The 17,803-nt window shown below is 44.6% G+C and overlaps 1 protein-coding gene across 2 annotated transcripts; it reads left to right on the forward strand.

The window, feature by feature from the left end:
• Positions 1-4,859: 4,859 nt before the first annotated feature.
• On the forward strand, positions 4,860-14,570 carry LOC140723910 (uncharacterized). Of its 2 annotated transcripts, none has more exons than XM_073038449.1 (2): positions 4,860-4,910; positions 12,800-14,570. In XM_073038449.1, the coding sequence occupies exon 2, from the start codon at positions 13,123-13,125 to the stop codon at positions 14,428-14,430; it is 1,308 nt and encodes a 435-aa protein (XP_072894550.1). In that variant the 5' UTR covers positions 4,860-4,910; positions 12,800-13,122; the 3' UTR covers positions 14,431-14,570. The 2 variants fall into 2 exon arrangements, with proteins under 2 accessions (XP_072894550.1, XP_072894551.1); XM_073038450.1 differs by lacking the exon at positions 4,860-4,910 and adding an exon at positions 7,271-7,337.
• The last annotated feature ends 3,233 nt before the right edge of the window (positions 14,571-17,803 follow it).

A 17,803-nucleotide genomic window follows, 5' to 3' on the forward strand; every position in this document is an offset into this window, starting at 1 on the left:
GAGACCCCAAGCCGTTCCCCCACTGGGCCTCCTCTAAGTTTCCCGACACCTCTCGGATCAACTGAACAACTGAGGGAGGAGCTAATCCCCTTCACAGATCCCCCTGGCACCGCAAGCAATTTATCTGCCCCCCCCCCCCCAGTCAAAGACGGTACCCTGGAAACTTTCCACCATTTTCCTGCCACAGATATGGTAAGCCCCCCAGCTGCGGCATTTGAATTCTAGTCGAACCAAACGCATTTTCTCCCGCTTTCCCATAACTGGCAGCTGTCACCTCCAGGTAACTGGAACAGACAGTTCTAACAACGTCACCAGCCCGCCTACTCAAACTCTCAACCAATCCCTGTCGCTTTCCCTCAGCCAAGCACTGCAACTCGCCTAACATCTGAGAGGTTCGCTCCGCCCACGCCTCCGCCATTTTAGGGCTGGACATTATTCCTACAACCGTGTTCCTACAATCAGAGTTGAAATATCCCGACCTGTCGTTCTTTACTCTCCTAACAGTATGGACAGCCCATGGTCCCACCACCATTTCGTCAGCGCTAGTCTGAACTCGAACAACGACCTCCGGGCTAACAACAGCCACCCCACCGAACACGCGTGCAGTGATAACCAGCAATCGCACACCAGCAGAAGCAGAATAGTATTCCATCACTGCAGCATGCATAAGTTGAAGAGGGGGATCACATAGCTCCCGCTAAATTTCAATCCCAGACGAGCCCCCACAATGTAGCCCCTGGCAGGCCTCAGGCTCGTTCAGCTCGCTTCCGTCTAGGGGGAGCAGCCTTCGGCCCCGCCAAACTAGGTAGTCAGCTTGTGTGGATGCTGTGTGATGTCCCCCAACTCGCCAAATAACAGAGAGTACACCATATGCGATTAAATGATTACACTTTATAAATATTACTAGAACTAAGTGATTAATAATGATACAGTATATATGAAGGAAAAGAAAATAAAGAAAAGGCGCCAAACTTATCAAAGTCCAAACCACTTCGTGCACAACCGTTGGAGCTCAATTAACAGTCTTCTGGCCACCATTTGATCCCCTCCGAACTTTTCGACTAGTAGCTCGGGGCCACCCGAAGTGATCAACCAAGCACATCAGTCCTCTTTTCCTCTCCTCGCCGAACCTCCTGGCCTCGGACCCCCACTCGGAGTCCGTTCCTCACCCAGCTTACAGCATCGCGTCCTCTCTCTCTCTCTCACCCCCCTCGTGCTGACTCCCCAAAAGCCCACCAACAATAGCTTACAGACCCAGAAGAGAGAGAATAACATTAATCCCAATTGGTTAACAAATGAATACAATTCTCGTTATCAGTAAATTTAACCCAAACAAGCTTCCAGCACTCTCTCGCAACAAAGAAGCATTCCTACTTTTAACAAAACAAAGAAGCCATTTGATTAACATACGCAGTAACAAAAAAGAAAAAAAATACCCTCACAAAGAAGAAACCCCCTTAACCTAATAAGAAACCCCCTCTACGCAACGTTTCCATGGATGCTGCCCGACCTGCTGAGTTCCTTCAGTGTGTTGTACGTGTTGCCTTTACCAGCGTTTGAATGCCACCGATCCTTGAATGTGGAGTTGGAGATGCGGGAGAAGACAGCGCCCCACTCGCTACAAGGAGAGCCCGAACACGTGTCCATATCCTTGATCTGACTGCATACGTTGTCATGTGGTTGATAGCAGTGAGATGTCATTCACTGGCTCTCAGTTTGGAAGGGATTCAGTCGGCCATCGCAGATACACCAACAGCTTCGCTCTAGGAAGCGGCCGTTCACCTGCTCCATGTGTGCGAAGAGACTCATTCAGTTAACCCACCTTGTGATGCTCCGGTGAGTTCACAATAAATAGAGGCCACATTTCTTTCCGGAGTGAGCAAAGAGTTTTACTCAATCATCCCAGCTGCTGCAACACCAGCAACTTCACATCACGGAGGAAGTTCAAATCAGCTCCGTGTTAAATGTTTAACCATCATGGTGACTGAAGGCAGCTGCAGGTTCATGAGGGACTGTTACTGTCAGATTCTGCAGTTCTTGCGGCTGCTCATCGCACCCAGGACTGAACCCTGGTCACTGAGCATTGGAGGAGTCTGTTCTGCTGATGTTAGCCTTAAACTAGACTGGTTTTTAATATTGTGGATCTGTGAAAGATAAATCAATTCTGTATCAAATCCCAAGTCGCAGGTACTTACTGTCACTGCCAAACTAACAATGTACACTAGAGAGGCCACTCGGCCCATCTGCTCCCTGCCCAGGTTTCTGTTCCATATTAGTATTTTAAAATTTATCTCTCACTCTCCCTGTTGCAACTTGTCACCACTCCGTGGGAGAAGAGATTTCCCTTGAATTTCTTAGAATCAGAGAAATCTACAGCAAATTACAGGCCCTTCGGCCCACAATGTTGTTCCGACCATGTAACCAACTCTAGAAAATGCCTGGATTTACCCTACCACAGAACCCTCTATTTTCCTAAGCTCCATGTACCTCTCTAAGATTCTATTAAAAGACTCTATTGTATCCGTCTGTACCGCCGTCGCTGGCAGTGCATTTCACACACACACCACTCTCTGTATGAAAAATATATATCTCTGACATCTCCCTTGAGCTACTTCCAAGCACCTTAACTATGCCCTCCCCCCTTTTCATGCTTATCCCCTCCCCCTTTATCTTTCCACTGATTGGTTTTCCACCTGGCACCTCTAGCCCTTCCCCCTCCCCATCTCTATTACTGGGCTTCGGCCTTCTCTTTTCCCCCCATTCCTCATGAAGGGTCTCGGCCCGAAACGTTGGCTACTCCTTTCTCACGGATGCTGCCTGACCTGCTGAGTTCTTCCAGCGTTGTGTGTGTAATTATGCCCCCCACGTGTTAGCCAGCTCAGCCCTGGGGGGAAAAAAGCCTCTGACTTTTCACACGATCAATGCCTCTCATCATCTGATACACCTGCATGAATTTCCTGCATGATTTTCCGCAGGCTAATTAACACGATGAGCTCGCTGAGTATTTGACCTTCCCCAGGGCTCCGGACTAAGGTGGTTAAACACCTTTTTCCCTGCTCTTTTCAAATTTTGTGTCATTTTCACCAATTTCAAAGGACTGTGCCTCAGACACCTACACAATGCGCCTCTAAAGACTGACAGCAGACTAGCGAGTGAATCTTCGATGGAGCAGAGTCAGAAACCAAAGTGTTGCCAGCCTGAGTCAGGGCTTTGGGGCTCCGGAAAGAGATGGGGTCTGGAGGTTACGAGCAGGAGGAGGAAGAGGAAGCAGACCAGTAGGATGTGGCTATGAATGAAAGATGAGAAACATTTGGAAACTGGTTAATTGAAAAACAAAATGGTTAATTTCTACAAAACATTGCAGGTAATCAGCAGATCAGTCAGCAAATGTGGAGAGGAATAAGATAGATAGATAGATAGATAGATACTTTATTCATCCCCATGGGGAAATTCAACCTTTTTTCCAATGTCCCATACACTTGTTGTAGCAAAAACTAATTACATACAATACTTAACTCAGTAATAATATGATATGCATCTAAATCACTAACTCAAAAAGCATTAATAATAGCTTTTAAAAAAAGTTCTTAAGCCCTGGCAGTTGAATTGTAAAGCCTAATGGCATTGGGGAGTATTGACCTCTTCATCCTGTCTGAGGAGCATTGCATCGATAGTAACCTGTCGCTGAAACTGCTTCTCTGTCTCTGGATGGTGCTATGTAGAGGATGTTCAGGGTTTTCCATAATTGACCGTAGCCTACTCAGCGCCCTTCGCTCAGCTACCGATGTTAAACTCTCCAGTACTTTGCCCACGACAGAGCCCGCCTTCCTTACCAGCTTATTAAGACGTGAGGCGTCCCTCTTCTTAATGCTTCCTCCCCAACATGCCACCACAAAGAAGAGGGCGCTCTCAACAACTGACCTATAGAACATCTTCAGCATCTCACTGCAGACATTGAATGACGCCAACCTTCTAAGGAAGTACAGTCGACTCTGTGCCTTCCTGCACAAGGCATCTGTGTTGGCAGTCCAGTCTAGCTTCTCGTCTAACTGTACTCCCAGATACTTGTAGGTCTTAACCTGCTCCACACATTCTCCATTAATGATCACTGGCTCCATATGAGGCCTAGATCTCCTAAAGTCCACCACCATCTCCTTGGTCTTGGTGATATTGAGACGCAGGTAGTTTGAGTTGCACCATATTACAAAGTCCTGTATCAGTTTCCTATACTCCTCCTCCTGTCCATTCCTGACACACCCCACTATGGCCGTGTCATCAGCGAACTTCTGCACATGGCAGGACTCCGAGTTATATTGGAAGTCTGATGTGTACAGGGTGAACAGGACCGGAGAGAGTACGGTTCCCTGCGGCGCTCCTGTGCTGCTCACCACCGTGTCAGACCTACAGTCTCCCAACCGCACATACTGAGGTCTATCTGTCAAGTTAAATGGACAGCATTTAATCCGAGCCCCTTCAGCATGTCTAGACTGTGTACTCCTCTGCTTAGTTGCAGCCTGAACTGCAGAGCTCCTTCAGTATTTTGTGTGTGTGCGTCTTTGTATTTCCAGCAAAAGCAGAATCTCTTTTCTTTCACATCTGCATTTGTAAGAGGATTGTACTTTGGCATTAGATACACTAAATGCCTGTTGATATTGAGCGTATCGATTATGGGAGCTGCTTTCTGCGTTAAAAAAGCTACTGAGTTTTCTACACACAAAAAAAAACTGAGATCTGGAAACGGAACAGGTGCTTGCAGAAAATTTTAATGGCACCATGATTACCCATAAAGCCGCGCGTGTAAAATTTCGCTGTCGTTTGAAGCACCGATCAAATGCGCAGGCGCAGTGTTGCTGCCGTGTCCGATAACTACGCATGCGCGCAGTATACAAAATGTCGGGAGGAGCGGAAAGGTAAGGACTTTTTCGACTCGAATTGAATGACCATTGCTGTGAGAACCGGAGACTGTGGCCCGCAAACTCGGCACAGGCCAGGTCTTTTTCCTCTCTCAGCCCCAAGATCCGTATACGGGCCCCGGGGAGCTTCCGGCTAATCAGGGAACGGGAGCAGATAGATCTCACAGACAGAGCTGAGCTCCAGCTATCTGAATGCAAGGATTAGGTACTCGGAAAAAGAGAACAAAATCTTTCTATCAGCTGTTGAGAAAATCACCTTTGTTCTGCCTCCAACCGCAGCAAAAGAAAATCTGCAGCTGCTGGAAATCCAAGCAACACAGACAAAATGCCGGAGGAACTCAGCATCAGTACACTTTCCCATAGATGCTGCCCGGCCTGCTGAGTTCCTCCGGCATTTTGTGTGTGTTGCTTGTTCTGCCTGCTCTTGTTCTGGAGTTTTCTACACGTGAGGACATGTTTTGGCCCATTCTCTCTGGGTACATAATGATATCAAACAACTTTGCCCTGGGCAGCAAGTAGCTTTCAGATCACAAATGTGCCAGACTCCAGTGAGACAAACTACTGCCCTTCCCTTCATATTCATTGCCATCACGGAGTTCACCACCGTCAGCCACCTGGGGGAGGGTTCAGAGGAAATATTTATGAACAATAGAGAAACTGGTACCTGTGTGTATTATGGTGATGCAAAATTTGCTGGGTAATTTGCAAGTGGGAAGAAGGGGAGTGATATTTGGAAGTCCGATTTTTTAAAGCATCATTCAACAAGAAAATTGCATACAGTGACATGCAAAAGTTTGGGCACCCCTGGTCAACATTTCTGTTCCTGTGAACAGCTAAGCGAGTGAAACAATGACCTGATTTCCAAAAGGCAAAAGTTAAAGATGACACATTGTTTAATATTTTAAGCAAGATTACTCTTTTATATCCATCTTTTACGGTTTCAAAATAACAAAAAAGGGAAAGCAAACAAAGCGAAAGTTTGGGCACCCTGCATGGTCATTACTTAATAACAACCCCTTTGGCAAGTATCACAGCTTCTAAATGCCTTCTATAGCCAGCTAAAAGTCTTTCAATTCTTGTTTGGGGATTTTTGCCCATTCTTCCTTGCAAAAGGCTTCTAGTTCTGTGAGATTCTTGGGCCGTCTTGCATGCACTGCTCTTTTGAGGTCTATCCACAGATTTTCGATGATGTTTAGGTCAGGGGGACTGTGAGGACCATGGCAAAGCCTTAAGCTTGTGCCCCATGAGGTACTCCATTGTGGATTTTGAGACCGTCTACTGCCCTTCCCTTCATATTCATTGGGATTGTCATCACCGAGTTCATCATTGTCAGTCACCTGAGGGAGGGTTCAGGGGAAATATTTATGTAAAATACAGAAACTGGTGTTACCTGTATGCATTGTGGTCATGCAAAAGTTGCTGAATAATTTGCAAGTGGGAAGAAGAGGAGAGAAAGGTTGAACAAGTTAGGTCTCTATTCATTGGAGCGTAGAAGGTTGAGGGGGGATTTGATCGAGGTATTTAAAATGTTGAGAGGGATAGATAGAGTTGACGTGAATAGGCTGTTTCCATTGAGAGTAGGGGAGATTCAAACGAGAGGACATGATTTGAGAGTTAGGGGGCAAAAGTTTAAGGGAAACACGAGGGGGTATTTCTTTACTCAGAGAGTGATAGCTGTGTGGAATGAGCTTCCTGTAGAAGTAGTAGAGGCCAGTTCAGTTGTGTCATTTAAGGTAAAATTGGATAGGTATATGGACAGGAAAGGAGTGGAGGGTTATGGGCTGAGTGCGGGTAGGTGGGACTAGGTGAGATTAAGAGTTCGGCACGGACTAGGAGGGCCGGAATGGCCTGTTTCCGTGTTGTGGTTGTTATATGGTTATATGATATTTGGAAGTCCAACTTTTTAAAGCACCATTTAGCAAGAAAATTGCATACAGTGACATGCAAACGTTTGGGCACCCCGATCAAAATTTCTGTTCCTGTGAATAGCTAAGTGAGTAAAACGATGACCTGATTTCCAAAAGGCAAAAGTTAAAGATGACACATTCTTTAATATTTTAAGCAAGATTACTCTTTTATTTCCATCTTTTACAGTTTCAAAATAACAAAAAAGGAAAAGGGCCCAAAGCAAAAGTTTGGGCACCCTGCATGGTCAGTACTTAGTAACAACCCCTTTGGCAAGTATCCCAGCTTCTAAATGCTTTCTGTAGCCAGCTAAGGGAGTTACAATTCTTGTTTGGGGATTTTTGCCTGTTCTTCCTTGCAAAAGGCTTCTAGTTCTGTGAGATTCTTGGGCTGTCTTGCATGCACTGCTCTTTTGAGGTCTATCCACAGATTAAGTTGATGTTTAGGTCGTGGGACTGTGAGGGCCATGGCAAGACCTTCAGCTTCCGCTTCCTGAGGGAGTCCATTGTGGATTTTGAGGTCTGTTTACAATCATTATCCTGTTGTAGAAGCCATCCTCTTTTCATCTTCAGCTTTTTTACAGATGGTGTGACGTTTGCTTCCAGAACTTGCTGGTATTGAATTTAATTCATTTTTCCCTCTAACTGTGAAACATTCCCCGTGCCACTGGCTGCAACACAAGCCCAAAGCATGATCGATCCATCCCCATGGTTAACAGTTGGAGAGGTGTTCTTTTCATGAAATTCTGAACCTTTTTTCCTCCAAACATACCTTTGCTCATTGCGGCCAAGAAGTTCTTTTTTTAACTTTATCAGTCCACAGGACTTGTTTCCAAAATGCATAAGGCTTGTTTGGATGTTCCTTTGGAAACTTCTGATGCTGAGTTTTGTGGTGAGGATGCAGGAAAGGTTTTCTTCTGATGACTCTTCCATGAAGGTCATATTTGTGCAGGTGTTGCTGCACAGTAGAACAGTGCACCACCACTTCAGAGTCTGCTAAATATTCCTGAAGGTCTTTTGCAGTCAAATGGGGGTTTTGATTTCCCTTTCTAGCAATCCTACGAGCAGTTCTCTCGGAAGGATTTCTTGGTCTTCTCGACCTCAACTTGACCTCCAGCATTCCTGTTAACTGCCATTTCTTAATTACATTACGAACTGAGGAAACGGCTGCCTGAAAACGCTTTGCTGTCTTCTTATAGCCTTCTCCTGCTTTGTGGGCATCATGTATTTTAATTTTCAGAGAGTTAGGCAGGGGCTTAGCGGAGCCCATGGCTGCTGATTGTTGAGACAAGGTTTGTGAAGTCAGGGTATTTATAAAGCTTTGAAATTTGCAACACCTGGCTTTTCCTAATGAAGTTTGTGAACAAGCCATAGCCCTAACAAGGTAATTAAAAAGGTAATTGGTAAAAGTTATCTGACAGCTCAAATCTCTTGTGGTTCCCATACTTTTGCATGGTGCTCCTTTCCTTTTTTCTCACTCTAAAATTGTTAAAACAAAAATAATATACTAACCTTGCTTAAAATGTTGAAAAGAATGTTTCATCTTTAACTTTATGACTTTTGGAGATCAGTTCATCGTCCACTCAGTTAACTATTCAGAATAACAGAAATTTTGAACAGGGTGCCCAAACATTTGCCTACCAATGTATATACAGTTTGCAAAAGCACTGGCGAGAAAATCCCTCAGTACTGCTGCAGGCCTGTTACGTAGGTTGTGTTAGAGTGCGGATGAGGTCGGTGAAACCCAGTGGAGATCAAAGTGCTTATTGACAGTGACTTGCTAGCTGTAGAAATGAATACCTCTCTATATAAAATTCAGTGTGTACATATTGTTGTCACTGGGCAAAAATTTGCACAGCACAAGATTTCTGTGCACCCTAGTGATTACAAATTGGAGGGAACATTGGTGGGAAGGTGGGGAGACCTTCAGTGTCCCTGATACCCTCACCTACAAGATGCGCATCCAGCTGCAGCTTGCAACCCTGCACTTTGAGGAGCTGGAACATGAAATGGATGAATTTCATTTCAGCTGGGAGTCGGAAGGGGTGATAGATACAACATGAAGAGAGGTGAGTTACACCCAAGGTGCAGGACACAGGAAACTGGGTGAGAGTCAGGAAGGGGAATGAGGTTAAATATCCATCGCAGAGTACTCTTGTGGCCATCCCACACAACAACAGGTGGGCCACTTTAGAAACTGTTGGGGGAGGAATTATCTGGCAGAGATAAGTCAAAGGTGTGATAGGGGATTCGATAGTTAGGGGAACATAACTAAAAGAGGATTAATATCCTAGTGGTAAGGCTTGCAAGTGCTAGTGGGGGAGTTAAACTAAAATTGCAGGCAGGGTGGGAGCCAGAATGACAGAACAAATAATGGAGGGGGTTAATTGAATAGAATTGAATTGAATTGGCTTTATTACTTATATCCTTCATATACACGAGGAGTAGAAATATTTGCATTATGTCTCTGAATAAATGTGCAATGTGCAATTTATGGTAATTTATAATGAATAGTATGTACAACAGGACAGTCAACATAACATAGAAATACAGTTGTATCAGCATGAATTAATCAGTCTGATGGCTTAGTGGAAGAAGCTGTCCCGGAGCCTGCTGGTCCTGGCTTTGGGATGTCCGCACCACTCTCTGCAGAGTCCTGCGACTGAGGGAAGTACAGTCCCCATACCAGGCAGTGACACAGCCAGTCACAATACTCTCAATTGTAACCCTGTTGAAAGTTCTTAGGATTTAGATCCTCATTTCAAACTTTTCAATGCTCTGACGTGAAAGAGGCACTGTTGTGTTTTTTTTCACCACACAACCAGTATGTATGGACCATATATTGTGACATTGTAGCCATGACCGGAACTTGGTTCCAGCCGACAGTCTGAGGAATTTAGAGGGACAATTTTTTCTCTAGTGATCGCAGACTATGCCAAGAAACAAAGGTTGATATATTAAGTGATTTTAATTTTCCATATATTGACTGAGAGTCCCATACTGTAAAAGGACTCGTTGGGGTAGAGTTTGTCAAATGTGCCCTTAATCGGGATGTAGAATTCCCAATGTAGAAGTGTGCAATAACTGTTAAGAAATGATCCAGGGCTGGTGACACAAAATAGTGATCATAATGCCATGAGATTCCAAGTAAATATGGAAAAAGAGAGGTCTGGACCACAGGTTGAGATTCTAAATTGGACAGAGGTCAATTTTGATGGCGTCAGAAAGGATCTGACAAATGTGGATTGGGACAGGCTGTTTTCTGGCAAATGTGTACTTGGTGAGTGGGAGTTCTTCAGAAGTGAAATTTTGCGGGTGTAGAGTTTGTACGTGCCTGCAAAACTAAAAGTTAAAAGGTAACTGGTGCAGGGAACCTTGGTTTTCAAGAGATATTGAGGCCCTGGATATTTTGTTCCTCTAAATGCCTCAGACTGTTGGGTGCTACCAAGACTCATTAATGACTACAATATCATAGTTCCACACTGTGAGCTCATCGGACAATTTTTTCAGTTGTCTTCTCTTGGTTTTTAAAAGCTTCCCAATAGTTTCTGCTCTTTTGTTTGCCCTCTCTTTGGCTTTTATGTTGGCTTTGGCTTCTCATTTCAGCCACAGTTGTGTCCTCCTGCCTTTCCAATGCTTCCACTTCTTTGGGATGTGTCTATCACTCACCTCCTGAGTTGCTCCCAGAAACTCCAGCCATTGCTGCTCCATCGTCACTCCTACCAGATTCCCCTTCCAGTCAGGTTTGGCCAGCTTCTCTGTCACAGAAACATGGAGAAGGTCAGAACAGAAACATGCCCACTCTGGACGATCAGAATGGTAATCTATACAGGAGACAAAATAGATGGGGGAGGTTTTAAATAGTAGTTTAGCATCCGTATTGACTCAGGAGATGGACACAGAAGTGAGGCAAAGCAGCATCAACTTCATGGACCCTGTACAGATTACAGAGGTGGAGGTGTTTGCTGTCTTAAGGCAAATTAGTGTGGATAAATCCCCAGGGCCTGACAAGTTGTTCCCTAGGACCCTGTGGAAGACAAGTGCAGAAATTGTCGGGGTCCAAGCAGAGATATTTAAATAATCCTTAGTGACAGGTGAGGTACTGGAGGATTGGAGGACAGCCGATGTTGTTCCACTGTTCAAGAAGGGCTCTAAGGATAAATGAGAAAATGTTACGTTAGTGAGCTTGACATCAGTAGTGGGAAAGTTATTAGAACATATGTGCAGGAACCGGATATATAAGTATTTGGATCGATGTGGACTGATTAAGGATAGACAGCATGGCTTTGTGCATGGTAGGTCATGTCTAACTAATCTCATGGAGCTACTTGAGGAAGTTATCAAGAAAGTGGATGAAGACAAGGCAATGGATGTTGTTTACATCGACTTGAGGAAGGCACTTGACAAAGTCTCATTGGGAGTTTGGTCAAGAAGGTTCAGTCACTCAGCATTCAAGATGAGATAGTAAAGTGGATGAGACACGGTCTTTGGGAGAAGCCAGAGTGTGGTAGCAGATGGTTGCCTCTCTGACTGGAGGCCTGTGTCCAGTGGTTGCCACAGGGATCAGTGCTTTATCTGTTGTTGTTTGTCATCTATATCAGTAATCTGGATGATAGTGTGGTTAACTGGATCAGCAAATTTGTGGATGACACCAAGATTGGTGGTGTAGTGGACAGTGAGGAAGACTATCATGGCTTGCAGTGCGATCTGGACCAGCTGGGAAAATGGTTTGAGAAATGGAAAATGGAATTTAATGCAGATAAGTGTGAGGTGTTGCACTTTGGTATGACCTACCAAGGGAGGTCTTTCAGAGTGACTGGTCGGGCATGGAGGAGTGTTGTAGAAGAAAGAGACCTGGGAATACAAGTCCTTAATTCACTGAAAGTGGTGTCACAGTTAGATAGTGATTGAAAGCAAGATTTCAGCCCAATGGGCTTCATGAACGAAAGTACTGGCAACAATAAGTGGATGTTATGTTGACTTGTAGCAGACATTGGTGAGGCCTAATTTGGAGTATTGTGTGCAGTTTTAGTCACCAACCTACAGGAATGATGTAAAAGAGGTTGAAAGAGTTCAGAGAAAATTCACAAAGATGTTGCCAGGTCTGGAGGACTTGGGTTATAAGCAGAGATTGAACAGGTCAGGACTTTATTCCTTGGAAAATTAGAGATTTGGGGGAGACTTGATTTTGATGGAGGTAACTGCAAGCTGGCTTTCTCCACTGAGATGGTGTGTGACTACAACCAGAAGCCATGGGTTACGGGTGAAAGGTGAAACGTTAAGGGGAACATGAGGGGAAACTTCTTCACACAGACGGTCATCCGGATGTGGAATGAACAGCCATCACGAGTGGTGCATGCAAACTCAATTTCAACATTTAAGAGGTTCGTGTAGGTGCCTGGATGGTAGGGGTATGGGAGTGGGCAGTTTAAATAGTTCAGCACAAAACAGATGGCCCAAAGAGCCTGTTTCAGTGTTGGACTGTGATAAGAACCTAAAATAATACAAAAATTCACTCTATAAGTCCTTTTAACAGCTGTGCGAACCAACCATTCATCTCAGCAGGAATTTTTTATATGGCATTAAAACTGTGGCACTTTAAGTTAATAATACATAAAAGAAAATCCCAGCTGCACGTCAAGAGACTATTTGTGTGAGACTGTTTCAGTTACTGTGGGGCCAGGCACCCATGCAGCTCAGCAGGAACAGGGAATAATACCAATGGAGAGAGTAAAACTGAGCCAAGGCACAGATTGGAGATGGCAGAAATGCCCCATTCTTATAGAGACAGGAAGAGCATCAGGGAATTGATGGTCATTCCAGATACCAGCACTCTGCACAGTCAGGAGATGATTTCTCTGTCCAACTTGGGTTGAACCTCACTGTAACAGTGTGATACCAGATCAGACCTTGTCAACTCATGTAATCTCATCTGAAATGTTGTCCTAAACCCATTGATGGATTTTGAAAATGTTTTTACAGGTTCAAAACGAGAAGGAATTTGTCTCCAGAAAGCTCACTCATGGCATGCGAGTTTTGCTGTCTCTGTCTGGATATTTAAGAAGCAGAGCAAGGGATTCAATCAAATATCCTTCCTGCTCAGACAGTGGGAATGGATTCACTCGGTCATCTCAACTGAAGGTACATCAGCGAGTTCACACTGGGCAAGGCCATTCATCTGTTCTGTGTGTGGGAAGGGATTCAATTGGTCTTCCCACCTCTGGACATATCAGTCAATTAACACCGGGCAGAGGCTAGTCATCTGCTGAAGTTCTGGGAAAGGATTCACTCCATCATCTGACCTCATGGCACATCAGCGGGTTCACACCAGAGAGAGGCAGTTCACCTGCTCGGACTGTGGGAAGGGATTCACTTGGTCGTCTGAACTACAAAGTCACCAGCGAGTTCACACTGGGGAGAGGCCGTTCACCTGCTCAGACTGTGGGAAGGGATTCACTCAGTCATCCAACCTGCAGAGTCACCAGCGAGTTCACACTGGGGAGAAGCCGTTCACCTGCTCAGACTGTGGGAAGAGATTCACTCGGTCATCTGACCTAATGGCTCACCAGCGAGTACACACCGGGCAGCGGCCGTTCACCTGCTCGGACTGTGGGAAGGGATTCTCTTTATCTTCTCGCTTACTGACACATCAGCGAGTTCACACTGGGGTGAAGCCGTTCACCTGCTCAGTCTGTGAGAAGAGATTCACTCACTTTTCCACTCTACAGAGACACAAGCTTGTTCACACTGGGGAGAAGCCGTTCACCTGCTCAGTCTGTAGGAAGGGATTCACTCAGTCATCCAGTCTGCAGAATCATCAGCGAGTTCACACTGGGGAGAAGCCATTCACCTGCTCAGAATGTGGGAAGGGATTCACTGAGTCATCACACCTACAGAGACACCAGCGAGTTCACACTGGGGAGAAGCCATTCAACTGCTCATTCTGTGAGAAGAGGTTCACTAACTCTTCCACCCTACAGAGTCATCAGCGAGTTCACACTGGGGAGAAGCCATTCACCTGCTCAGTCTGTGAGAAGGGGTTCACTCATTCTTCCACCCTACGGAGACACCATCGAGTTCACACTAGGGAGAAGCCGTTTACCTGCTCAGTCTGTGGGATGAGATTCACTGATTCATCCTACCTACAGAGTCACCAGCGAGTTCACACTGGGGAGAAGCCGTTCATCTGCTCAGTCTGTGGGAAAGGATTCACTCTGTTATCCAACCTGCAGTGTCATCAGCGAGTTCACACTGGAGAGAAGCCATTCACCTGCTCAGACTGTGGGAAGGGATTCACTGTTTCAGCTAGCTTAATGGCACACCAGCGAGTTCACACCGGGGAGCGGCCGTTCACCTGCTCAGACTGTGGGAAGGGATTCACTTTGTCATCTAAACTACTGAAACACCAGCGAGTTCACACTGGGGAGAAACCATTCACCTGCTCAGTCTGTGAGAAGAGATTCACTGACTCTTCCGCCCTACAGAGACACCAGCGAGTTCACACTGGGGAGAGGCCATTCACCTGCTCAGTCTGTGGGAAAGGATTCACTCAGTCATCCCACCTACAGAGTCATCAGCGAGTTCACACCAGGGAGAAGCCGTTCACCTGCTGAGAATGTGGGAAAGGATTCGCTCAGTCATCCCAACTGTTGGCACACCTGTCAGCTCACAATGGGGAGTGGCCGTTGTTAGGATTCCCTAGGTTTCGTTTACTGTGGACTGTCATTTTAAGAGAGAGAGATTAAGAAGGTGAATCAGTCAGACTTGCAGCTTATTTACATTGCTCACAGCTTGTTTAATTTTAACCAGAGTGAGACGGAGACAAAGGAGGAAAAATGGAAGGTTCAAAACAAGGGAAATATGGCCAAGGCTCATGGTTTAGAACTTCCCTATGCCCACAGGTGTGGGTTAATTATCGATTCAGCATACATCGAATGTGTGGTTGTCACCTCTTTTGATCCATGGGAGTGTATCTGATTTGGGGTATCCTGTGAAGACCACTTATGTGTTAACCCTTGCCTGGGTGTGGTGTGGTAATTCACTTGAAGACAATACCACTTTTGACAAGTCACTTTAGGTGGTAATTTGTATGTGGATTTGGAACAAAGACCGATAAAATCTACAGTGACTGTTCTCTGGTTTTACCACCATGGAACCTGTGGAATTCGACATATTTGCCTTCTCTCAACATTGACCCTGGATTACAAATATCTCCCTCTCATCACCTATTCTGTTGTTGAATTGAACTTTCGTACTTTACCATCTCAAGACTCCAAGCCTTGTTTCCCCCGAGCTCAATAGTTTTGGAGTTATATTTACACACATATATACACATAAGCAAGATTAATAAAAGTTAACATTGTTAAGTTACTATATTATAAGTAGATTCTAATAAAGATAGTTTTAGCATCAAAAACAGACTCCACGTATATCTATTGCTGCTAGTTCGTTTCTAAATCGTTACGGTTTGTAACAAAATTGGGGCCGGCGTCCAGGATATGAACAGATTAGTGGCGTATTGATTAATTATCGATTTCATTGGAGAAATCCCTTTTGATTTATTTCTGTGTGGAAAATCAGCAGCAATGGATGCTTATAGATGTCGGGAAGTGCCAGCCTCTGAGGCATCGGAGGACGCCAAAAGGATTGAGTTGTTGAGCTAAAAGGTTAAAACTTGCTAAGGGGAAATCGACAATGAGGAGGGCACAGATGCAGAGGATAATAGCTGAACATTATGTATCTGAGGGTGTGCTTAAAGTGGAGGAGTTGGAGGTGTTTCCTGAAAGTAAACCTAGTGTGCTTGAACTCCCGTACAAATGAGAAAAATTAAAGAAGGAGGCTGCGGAAAGGCAGAGGCAGTTTGAGGCTGGAGAGGCAGAAAAACAGAGAGAAGAGGCAGAAAAACAGAAGGAGGAAGCAGAAAGACAGAGGCTGTTCGAGCTGGAAAAGATAGATTTCAGCAAAGGGGTCTAGCCTTAGACGCTGGTGATAATTTTGAGGCCAGTCGTGAAGTTAAATTGGTACCTCCATTTGACATGGCGGTGGTTGATAAATACTTCCAGCATTCTGAGTGGGTTGCTCAGAGTTTAAAGTGCCCAATAGAGGGTTTGTTCTCTTACAAATTGTAATTAAGGGCAAGGCTCAGCAAGCCTATTATGCTTTGACAATCGATGAAGCAGCTGATTATGACACAGTGAAACAGGCTGTGTTCAAAGCTTACGAGTTGGTCCCAGAATCCTACAGGCAGAAGTTTAGAAATTTGTGGAAATCTGTGAACCATACTTATATGGAATTTTCTTATGAGAAGTTTGTGTGTTTTAATGGCTGGTTCATATATAAAAATATAAGTGATGATTTTAACAGCTTGAAAGTGTTGCTTTTAATTGAAGAATTCAAAAGGTGCGCCCATGATAACATAAAGACGTATTTAGATGAAAAGGATGCCTCCACTTTGCAGGCGTCTGCTAGATTAGCAGATGTTTGCTTTAACTCATAAGGTTAAATTTACCCAGAGTAAGAACTTCCAAAACAGTACCAGGGATAACCAGGTTAAACCAGTAATTAAAGCTGGGACTAGTGACAAGAGTAAGGATGAAGGGAAGCAGTTGAAGGAGAAATATTCTGGTCTCACTTGTTACTATTGTAAGAAAGCTGGTTATATTATGGCTAATTGTTCCATCCTGAAGAAGAAAAAGGAAATGGAGGTAGTCCCAATTGCCTGTGTTCAGTATGTTGAAGCACCTGTAAAGCCACAGGGTTCTGAACATTCTGTTGAGGCTCAGTTAACGTCTGAGAGGTCTGACCGAGTTGAGAAGGGATTCGATCATTTTATGTCAGATGGGTTTGTATTAGTAAAGGAAGGGTCAACCCCGGTACCAGTGAAAATTCTTCGAGTTACTGGGGCTTCTCAGTCACTTATATTCGACCGCGTTCTAAAGTTTGTTGATGAGACTAACACTGGTGAGGTAAATCTTATTAAAGGCATTGGGGGCGGCATGGTTTCTGTGCCATTGCGCAAGGTAACTTTACATTCAGGGATGGTTTTGGGACCTGTTAATATTGGATTATGCTCCAGTTTACCGGTGGAAGATGTTACTTTGCTGTTAGGGAATGACCTGGCAGATGGTAAAGTTGTTCCTGCAGTGCAGTAAACAACTGACCCAACCACTGACGACCACAGATGGATTTTAACATTTATCCTTCCTGCGCAGGAACTCGAAGTATGGCTAAAATGTCTGCCGACGCTGACGAGTTTATAGCAGAACAGAACCGAGACCCTGAGATTGAAGCTTTAAAAGAAACAGCTCTCTCAGATGATGAGATTAAGAAAGTGCCAGATAGGTATTATCTCAAGGATGGAGTGTTAATGCAAAAGTGGAAGCCACCTACTGTACCAGTGAGTAAGGAATGGGCAATTGTTCACCAAGTTGTAGTTCCTAAAGTTTATAGGACTGAAATTTTAACTTTGGCCCATAGTATGCCTTTAGGTGGCCATTTTGGTGTGAATAAAACTGTCAACAGGATTATGAAATAATTCTACTGGCCTAATCTGAGGAAAGATTTGACCTTTTGCAGAACCTGTCACACTTTTCCAGCTGTGGGTAAACCTAATCAGGTCATCCCAGTGCCCCACTGCGGTCTATACCTGCATGTGGTGAACCCTTTTCAAAATTTATAGTGGATTGTGTTGACCCATTGCCAAAGACTAAAGCTGGCCATCAGTACCTGCTAACTATTATGTGTACTGTATCCAGATTCCCAGAGGCAATACCTCTCAGAAATATTAAAGCTAAAACTGTGGCAAAGGCTCTTACCAAGTTTTTTTTTACTTTATCTGGTTTGTCTGAAGAAATCCAGTCTGATCAAGGAAGCAATTTTACTTCTGGATTATTCCAGCAGGTAGTTTATGAACTGGGAGCTAAACAAATTACATCGTCTGCGTACTATCCAGAATTACAATGGGTTCTAGAAAGATTTCATTCTACC

Source organism: Hemitrygon akajei, unplaced genomic scaffold (assembly GCF_048418815.1).
Source record: "Hemitrygon akajei unplaced genomic scaffold, sHemAka1.3 Scf000147, whole genome shotgun sequence".
NCBI classification, from domain to species: Eukaryota; Metazoa; Chordata; class Chondrichthyes; order Myliobatiformes; family Dasyatidae; genus Hemitrygon; species Hemitrygon akajei.